Consider the following 9,477-nt stretch of genomic DNA (forward strand, 5'->3'; position numbering starts at 1 on the left):
CCTCAATATCACACACTATTTAGTTAGTGTTACACTTGTGCTGGAGGTATGATCCATGTCAGTGGAGTGGCACATCTGCCCACCAGTCTTTCCCTACAACACAACACACATAATGCCAGTGAAGCGCTTTCAAAAAGGTTCCTCAAGTATTTCCTCGTTATCTCCAAACAAAACCCAAATGGCTCTTCCTCTGGTCCCCCAGAGGAACAGTCTTTTATCATTTCTCACACACACACACACACACACACACACACACACACACACACACACACACACACACACACACACACACACACACACACACACACACACACACACACACACACACACACACACACACACACACACACACACACACACACACACACACACACACACACACACACACACACACACACACACACACACACACACACACACAAAGGGGTAGCTTGGTCCAGCACCTCAAACGAACATTTAGACATATTTCAGAATAGCTGATTTGTCTGTGGTGTCAGAAGGTCACTCACACAACAAAGAGGTAAAACTAGAACTCTTCCATCCTGCATTAATTGCATACTCTGGTCTGCTGTCTATAGAGACCTTCAGTGAAGTGCATGTGGGGAGAAGTGTTCTGAGTTGCATCTGTGGGTGCAGCTTAGACAAAGTGCGTAGGATAAGTCTCGGCAAAGCCACTGAGGGAACATAAGAAAAGCGTGAATGAATCCTGTCACCCCAACAGCAGCAGCACTCAGTGATTAGGTATGTATGCATGCACACACGCACACACACGCGCACACACCTTCCCATAGTCATCCTCCAGAGGACCTCGCAAACCAAAAATCCTTCATTTTAAGCCCTCTCTCCAGATCTACTTATTTCCACTGTTCCAATTTGAGTGCTATCATTTACATTTACATGAATATTTTAATACTAAAGCTGTGGATTATGAGGTTGAGGCTGAGGAATGTGTTTAGACCTTACATGTTGAAAGTTTCACTGTAAAACAAGGAATACAAAATGGTTGTGAAAATGGGATACAACACTAAAAAGAAAAAAAGATTGTACAAGGCCTAGCAGTTACTGTTAGGAGCATGTTAACCTACAGTATGACCAACTATACAAAATACCAATTTGAAGTATATCCACATTTCATTGGTGATAAATTACTTTTTCAGACAAGCAAAGGCAATCACGATAGAAATCAATAACTTAAAACATACCAATTATCTTAAATAATGACTGCATTGTTAACAAAACACACTTGATTCGCCAGAGCTTGTATAACACAATAATGATGTTAAAATAACAGCGAGACAATATACCATGAAGCTGCTTCATATTGTTTTTAAGTCGCACCTAAACGTGTATCCTCACATACTTGTTGGCAAATGAATATCCCTGCTAGGACCATGAATATTAACAATACCAAACATGACTCATTTAGTACCAACGTCGTAAGCTCTCCAAGGAAAAAGTGGCAATCTGAAATCTGCTGTCAGTCAGTCAAACAGTCAGTCCAGAGTCGAGAGAGTCAGGAACAAAACTGAACACCTACAGTAACTAACTGCAGTTTACGGTTCAAAGGTGGTGCAGCGGTTATTTTCCAGCCACTATCACTATTTTACTTCATGTTTTAGAACTGAATAAAGACTGGATACCTGTGTGTAGGTAAACATAGCAGCCACAGCAAAATATCACCGGCATATGACTAATGACTAATAATTGAATTGAATTGAAACTGGCCAGTGTTAAATGCCTACCCTGTGTGTCTTTTTTTTTTTTTTTTTTTGTTGTTGCTTTGGCATTTCACTTTTTCAGGGCGTTTGAGAAACGTGGAAAAACTTGATTCAAGAAATGTCTTTCCCTTCTGCACAGCACAGACTCTGGTGCTAAGGGCTAGTGCCTCGTGTGGGGCTTCATTCGCTTCCCTGCTAGAAGTTACAAAGTGAAAAGGTTAGTCTCCGATATTTATCCCTGTACTTTGATGGGGACTAGAGTGCTCACTGGGGTAAAATGCCGTCACAGGCATGAGAAATTCTGGAGATCACTTTGTAACTTCCATTCCTCTTGAATAGGTAATTACTGTTTACCATCTTTTTTGTGTTTTATGGTCATAACCCTGTTACTATGTGTGCATATGAGTGCTATATAGGACAGTTGGGGTTTCAGTCCATGTGTTTCCTGGAGATGCATTCAAGCGCACAGCCGAATTGCATGTATATGAGCACCTGGGCATCCATATGTGCTGGATTAGAGCAGTTCATCAGGGTTGATGTCTGGTATGGGCTGTCTCCAGTAACAGAAAGAGCTGAACTCCGGCAAGACAAAGGCCTCGTTCTGCTCTTTACTCAACAGAGGGAACACATGCTCCACCAGCTCACTAAGCCTGCTGTAACTGTGGAGAAAAGGACCAGGTCAGAGAGACAGACAGAGACTAGATATATTAAAGCACTAAATACTGAAAATCTGGAACAATTATATTTTAGCTTGTTAGCAATCACATAAAAACAAAATGCAGTAACGACTAGATCATTAAATAATTAAAATGCATAGATACAGGAAGTAGAACTTAAAGCTGCATAATTCTTTTTTGGCCAATTGAGGGCAGCGAAACAAGCTGTGCACAACACTGACATATTACATCATAGCGTTGCTATGACACGTGTTAGCAAACAGTTGCCTATTTACACACACACACACACACACACACACACACACACACACACACACACACACACACACACACACACACACACCTGACAATGAGCAACACTATAAAAAAACTGAGCAAATAACATTATTTGAAATTGTGTTCCTGGAAAGCTGACAAATAAATCTAAGTCCAATATACAATCCCCTTCTTAGCTCGGTTTTGTTCTCCCCAAACTCCTGAGGGAAATATCTGGCTCTTAAACTGCTAAAAGCTGCTTCTGCTGCTGGAAACGAGGGCAGTGACAACAGGGAGAGTAAACCAAAACAATGAGCTTAAAGACACTAAAAAAAAAGCTCCAAAAAGATGACTTGAACTGCAGAGGAGCATGATAAATCTCTGTGGGTTCCTCACTACGACTGACCATTTTTACCTTACATGATGAAATCTGATCTATAGTTGATTAGTGCAGCTTTAAGCTAACATTTCTATGTCTTAAGGTATCCCACTTGGTGGGTATGTTGTCAGATATTATACAGTACAGTAAGTGCACAATTGTAGTACTTATTCTAATGTACCAATGTCTTATCCTTACTATTGGGGATCCCTACAGTGAGACAGACAGAACCAGTCAGGTAATGTACTTACGAGGACTTGTTGCCCTTGGTCTGCTCCTGGATCAGCTCTCCCTTGGGGTTGACTGTGAAGATCCTACACACTGGAACTCCCACCTCCTTATAGGCAAACACATCCTGTATGGAAACTAAACAGTTAAAGGCTCAATCTGTAATCCAACATTTACATAAAACAGTAGTAGCCACTGGAAGAAAAAAAAAAAAAAAAGGACTCGCCCTGTGGACACATGGAAGATTATGTTGCCAGATGTTTGTAAGCCCAAAACAGGCAAGTGTTTTCAATTATAGCTATTTGTTCCCCTTCTAAAAGTCCTAGCGAATAAAACAAATTTTTATATGATGGAAAAATTAGCGACTGGCCTTTTTAAAGCCATCTGAGAACACATTTGATCATGTCATTTTTAGAAAGTAGTTCTCATACATAATACACACTGGGTACAAACTGACATAACCACATTAATAACATTAACCACCGATTTCCTGTTTGTGTTCCACCTAATGGCAATATTTCTAGACTGAATGTTTTGATGGGCAAGAGCAAGACGTGTTTGTGTGCGTGTTCTTTTTTGTTTTGTTTTCCTTGGAGCGCGTTAGAGACAGACGGATGTTTGATGGCCGACCCAGTGCTTCATCTGGGTGTTGGTATTTATGCAGCTGAACATGGGACGCTGTGCCCAGCTTGAGCTTCTTTCCAAAGACGATGTCGCATGGGACATACTCAGCTAGTGACCTCAGCTCAGGTTCAGCCCAGTACTGATTTCATATGTTTGTGTCTGTTAATTGATCACCAACGTGTCATGTTGATCTTGTAATACATCATGTCTGCATCGACTTCTGGAAAGCACAGCTTTCTGACATGTAAAAATGAGCGTGTTAATGTCTGGGAGGCTGACATCTTCAAACATTCATTAACTCACATTAGCTCTATTCCCAAAGGCGGCGTAGAATGGCTGCTTGTTATGCTGGAACAGGTTCTTGATATCTGTAAGGCATTCAATCTTGAAGATCTCTGGTTTCTTCTCAATGACCTCCCTGAAGCAGACAGACAGTTTGATTAGAGCGACACACATGCATGTGCTTACCATGGGTCAAGTCTGAATTAGAGTTTACTTTGCCTAATACATGTTCAGTTTCTCTCGAGTTTGCTTTTTTTTTCCCCCTGTGCATACAGTAGATATATATGTGCAATATCAGTTCAAAATAAAATATCAGTTTAAAATCATTAGTTTAGTGTAGGGCCATATAATTAATAGACACTACACAAAGATCCACATGCTGTAGGTTGCTATGGTGACACATTGACCATGACGTACAAGGTAAAGGTCACAGAATAATCCTATTGAAATTATGGTATTATTAACATGGAAATACAGCAGAGCAGCTTCTCTGAAAGTTCAACTTAAACTAGTAACCAACAGAAAGCTGCAAGTGTTGACCTTTGACAGAGCATGGGGACAACTGAGTAAAAAACACTGGCTTTGGCCATGTTATGTGCATAAAATGATAATGGGCCTATATGGCATACAACAACAAGGCAACACGGCCTGCATTTTTTTGTGTGCATACAATATTTAAGGAGTAGGAAGTAAGGAGGTGGGCACATTAATTGTAACTACTGTACTGTAACAATATGATAAGTGTTTAGTTGTTTAATGAACTTGACGTTAACACATGCTTTCACAAATTATCTTCGCATCCTGTACTACATACTGTTTACTAAAGCCAATAGTTTTCGCATCAATTACCAGCTACATTGTGTGATGAATACATAAATCATTTTTGACTGCACTTGGGAGTAAATTGCTTTGATTCTTTATGGTCTCCTATAATATTCCATCCACAGGTCAATGCTACGTGGAAATCAGCAAGTTGTCATTCTCCAAGTCTAATTAGCTAATTAAAAAACAGGTCAATCGCCCATCAAAGGCATTGCCTTGGCAGCTGTCCATGTCTGTGAAGACACAATTCTCAATAGAACAGACTGTGGAAACCAGGAAATAAAGATAAAAATAAAAGTTAAAGAGACAGCATGAGAGACAAGCAGATTCTGCACATAAGTATATTTCTACGAGCCGATTGCAAGGCTACCAACACAGCTAACACCTATTGAGCTAGAAAGTTATGAGTTTGAGTTTTCTGTAGCCTCAACAACCTCGGCATATGAAAGGCTTATGAAAGGCTTATTATAATGAATGGGGATTTGGAGAGGATTTGGAGTATTGAATGTGAAATTAAGTTTGCAGACAAAAAGGATTATACTTTGAAGGAAGACAAATATGGAATGGTTTGAAATCAGAATGAAGATTTGTGATAAGGAGGATTTATTGTATGGGAGGACTTTGAGAATAAGACGTATTTGGCTTTATGACACTGAAACTGGATGCCATTTATATTTTATGTTCTTGTACCTGTGGAAAGCAGAGAAGAGGCTGCTGGGAGACAGCATTAGAGGTCCCCGGGGTAGAATGGTGCCTCCATCATTGACCCACTGCAGGTAACCTCTTGTCATGTCAGCCATGCCAATAGCCCGCGCTGAACAGTACAAGAACTTGTAGCCGTTCCTGCCATCGGGGGGAGAGCGGTGCTCATTAACGGTTGTTCCAATACAGTTTAATATGATGACCATCATTAGCAATTACTAAGAATAGCACTTTCAGATGCTTTCATAATGTGCAAATGTCATACCATCCATCCATCCGTTAGCTATAGCCGCTTTTTAAACTCACAAAAGGAACTACAATGAGAAAAGTGGTCAAACACTGACATGAAGTTTCATGGGGGTTTTCTACAATAATTCTGTCTTGATTATAGTTAAGCTTGCTGAGTCATCAACCTCAAAGCACCCCACGCAAACACTGGGAGAAAAGATCAACTCCACAGAGAGACGATTTGGAATCAAACCCAGACAGTGCTAACCACTGACCAACCATTCAACCTTCCTCTGTGATTAATCAGTGTTGTTGTGCACTTACTCAGCTACTGAGTGGTAGAGCTTGGCAATGCCCTGGTGGGTCCAGTCCTTCCCCAACTGTGGCAGGATCTGTCCAAACACATCTGACCTAAAACATTAAAACAAATGCATGCAGATATTAGTGACATAAAGACAGCGATATCCCCATCTGTTAGGTACATCACTGAAAAAGGGCCCTAAAAACGTAGCAGATGTAGAGTAAGAGAGTCAGAGAAAGAATGTGAGTGAAAAAAGCAGATTGGTAGTACAGACCGCTCAAAAGGTCACATAAACCACCATAACTACTTTACCATTTCATCATAAACAGAACATTATGGACTGTTCTCCACTAATGAGCATTACGGGCCCATAGGGCAGGCACTGTCTCAACCGCAGCTTATAGCTGTGTGTGCTTACAGACTGAAATGTAAATGGGCTCATTATAGTTCCTGTGCTCTTCACAGTACTCTACTCAAAGAAAGCCACGTGTCACAGGTTGACCTAGAGGGTCACAGAGATAACAAGCTTCAGTCAGCCTGGACCTGTTTGATGTTGACCACCTATGAACCTCATAGAGTGGGCGTCAGGCACACATCAGACTTACGTCAAAAGAAATGGAGCTAGCTTTAAGCTAATTAATAAGTTTAAAACTCGATTATGGACTTATTATCTGCTATTTAAGAATGACTTGAATTACTCTGTGGCAATGAGGTTGCAAAAAAAACTGCACAAGATGTTTAAGAAGCGAAATATAATGTTCTGTAAAACCATTTATCATCCTCCTTTCTTTCAATTATTTCAATGTTCTGCAACGACTTAAGTCACTGTTCACTCAACTGCTGGCCTCCATCTCCGGTGATCACACTAGTCGTCAAATAAGCAGGCCATTTATAGACACGAGGGACTAAAAATAGCATTGCACTTCTACACATGCTGTCTTGCTAATGCACAAATCACTTCCTTTCTTGCAATATGGATGCTTACAGATCATAATCCATACATATGACAAAAACGTGCAAAAAGGTTTCTAAAAGAGTATGAGTAACAGGTTGATTACCCCTCATATACATACCCAATCAATATTTGGTATTTATTAGGAACATATTATGAGCATGTAGAAGCAGCTGCTATTATATGCAACCTAAGGAAAGCAAAATCATATGCAATGATGGAGAACCGATGAGCCATGGACAAAGCGTTAATGCGTTAGCAACAATAACAGTAATTTACTGTGCTGTTCAGTACTGCCCACAATCTATATAGTAACATAAAAGTAGAATAACACCTCAGAGAAGTTCAGCACCATTACTCTGCTTAGAGGGGTTAGGAAACTGTGAGTGACTTGGAGGCACGTACTTGGTGATGGTGCCATCAATGTCAGAGATAATGACTTTGTCGTCCCAGTTCCACAGGTAGATGGTGCCCTCGCAGCGGCATGTGCCCTGGTATTGGGTGGTGATGCTAAATGTCACATCATTAGGTCCCTCCTTCAGTTTCAGACTGGCCTGGTAACACACGGAAGACAGTGAAGGGAGGCACAGGCAATTTCATTCACCAACATGTGTTCCAACAGTAAAAACATTGCTCTCCAGTATGATTTGTTTTGCCACAGTAAAATGAACATATACAGGTCTTCAGAGCCCCCTACAGACTGTAAGTGGAGCAAATACTATGCAGTTCATGGCTTGCCAGCAGAGGGGGCTCCTAACTACAAAATATACCATTTTTAAGTACAAATCTCATTGAGTGCTCTACACTCTAGTTTGTGATATCAGCAATCATCTATTCTGAAAACCAGCCACATTGTTATTTGAAAATTAAACAGTCAACTAAAAGTACAGCTTAATAATAGTATAAATGAAATGCAATTGGGCGGTAGAATGCTATACCTTTAAAGAAGTTGGCTAGATGATTTTGAGGAAGAAAAACGTGTGTGTAAGAATGTACTTACTATCTGATCAGAGGAGAGGCGTAGTGACTTCCTGTAAGTGTGTGAGCTGGGGTGGTGCTGACTATCTATTGACTGCAGTCTCTCCTGACAGGATGCAGCGCTCACCTCCTTGGCCTCTTCATCACTGGACGAGTCTCCTGCGTTAGGCCTACAGGGAAACAAAAAGCATTATCTTTTTAAATTGCTTGAAAACAAAATCGGCTGTGAGTGAAATAACCAGTCTATGACTACTGTAAATAAAACATACGGTTGCATATACGATCCTATATGATTAATTTGTGCAACTTCTACTGCACTCTACAACTGTTTAAAGACTTAAAGCGGATTAAAATCATTACATTTTACTTAACATACTGAGCCCTTCATGATCTGCCTTGTAACCCAGCCAAAACACCTTAGTTTGTCGACTCCTATCTCTCTCACAATATAATGTGATTATGCTGAGTTGTCATAAAACAACAGATATATAAAGCTGTGTTTGTTATTTTTTTTTACAATGTCATGCCAGAGTTCAACATGTCACTGAACTCACTTGACTTGACGGAGTATTAACCTTTGGTACCACTTACTGTAAGGGCAGTTTCTCCTGAGACATGGAGGGTCCTTCCTCCTCCAGATGAGACTCCTCCTTGGTTTCAAGCTTAGTCTCCGACTGGAAGAATAAAAAAGGAAAATATCCCAAGATTTAAAGTACATATAAAAACAAAAGACAGTTCATGTGAATGCGATTCTTACTGAATAAAGGAAACTTGTAGGAGTTTAGTTTGCAGTGCATGTTTTGTTTCTAATACTTGTGATAACATGTGCACACCTGCTTGATTGTACTATCTGCCCTTTTTCGCCAGAACCACCAGCGGCCTGACTTCTTTGGCATTTTCTCCTTCACCCAGGCCTCCTCTGTAGCCTAGGATAAACAAGAAGACAGTTAAACAATGAGCTAGTTGCAGATTTACAATGATCCACATGTACTGACAACACAGAACAGAAAACCAAGTTACGTCACAGTTACCTTTGGTAAGTTCTTCTGAAATGCTTGTAGACTTAGAATCAAGGGTGCAGCTAGTGTCCAATTATAATATCTGAGAACACAGGCATTAGTTAAGCGACAATATTGACCTCACACAAAAATATACCTCCTGTACATTTCATGTGTGAAATAAAAATGCTTACTTACCTATTTCCTATCTTTACTACCAGGTTGGGGTTATCTATTATTGCTGGATTTTCAGCAAATTCCAGATAGGTGATGATATGCTCCATGAACCTTTCTGCAAACACAAAAGGAAGAGGAACATTAATTAAAGACAGC

At 40.3% G+C, this 9,477-nt stretch overlaps 1 protein-coding gene across 5 annotated transcripts in view; it reads right to left on the reverse strand.

Moving 5' to 3' along the window:
• Positions 1-1,752: 1,752 nt before the first annotated feature.
• lpin2 (lipin 2) overlaps positions 1,753-9,477 on the reverse strand; it is a 24,837-nt gene continuing 17,112 nt past the window's right edge. For 4 of the 5 annotated variants that reach the window (XM_031293991.2, XM_031293992.2, XM_031293989.2 and 1 more), the window contains 11 exons: positions 9,343-9,436; positions 9,178-9,247; positions 8,980-9,072; positions 8,738-8,820; positions 8,169-8,316; positions 7,574-7,722; positions 6,240-6,326; positions 5,676-5,828; positions 4,185-4,299; positions 3,281-3,384; positions 1,753-2,377 (listed from right to left, as the gene is read on the reverse strand). In XM_031293991.2, the coding sequence (XP_031149851.1) occupies positions 2,233-2,377; positions 3,281-3,384; positions 4,185-4,299; positions 5,676-5,828; positions 6,240-6,326; positions 7,574-7,722; positions 8,169-8,316; positions 8,738-8,820; positions 8,980-9,072; positions 9,178-9,247; positions 9,343-9,436 (1,241 nt within the window). In that variant the 3' untranslated portion in view covers positions 1,753-2,232. The remainder of the gene's footprint in view (positions 2,378-3,280; positions 3,385-4,184; positions 4,300-5,675; positions 5,829-6,239; positions 6,327-7,573; positions 7,723-8,168; positions 8,317-8,737; positions 8,821-8,979; positions 9,073-9,177; positions 9,248-9,342; positions 9,437-9,477) is intronic. The other variant, XM_031293993.2, reaches the window with a different exon arrangement.

The sequence above is a fragment of the Sander lucioperca genome, chromosome 9, assembly GCF_008315115.2.
Source record: "Sander lucioperca isolate FBNREF2018 chromosome 9, SLUC_FBN_1.2, whole genome shotgun sequence".
NCBI lineage: Eukaryota > Metazoa > Chordata > Actinopteri > Perciformes > Percidae > Sander > Sander lucioperca.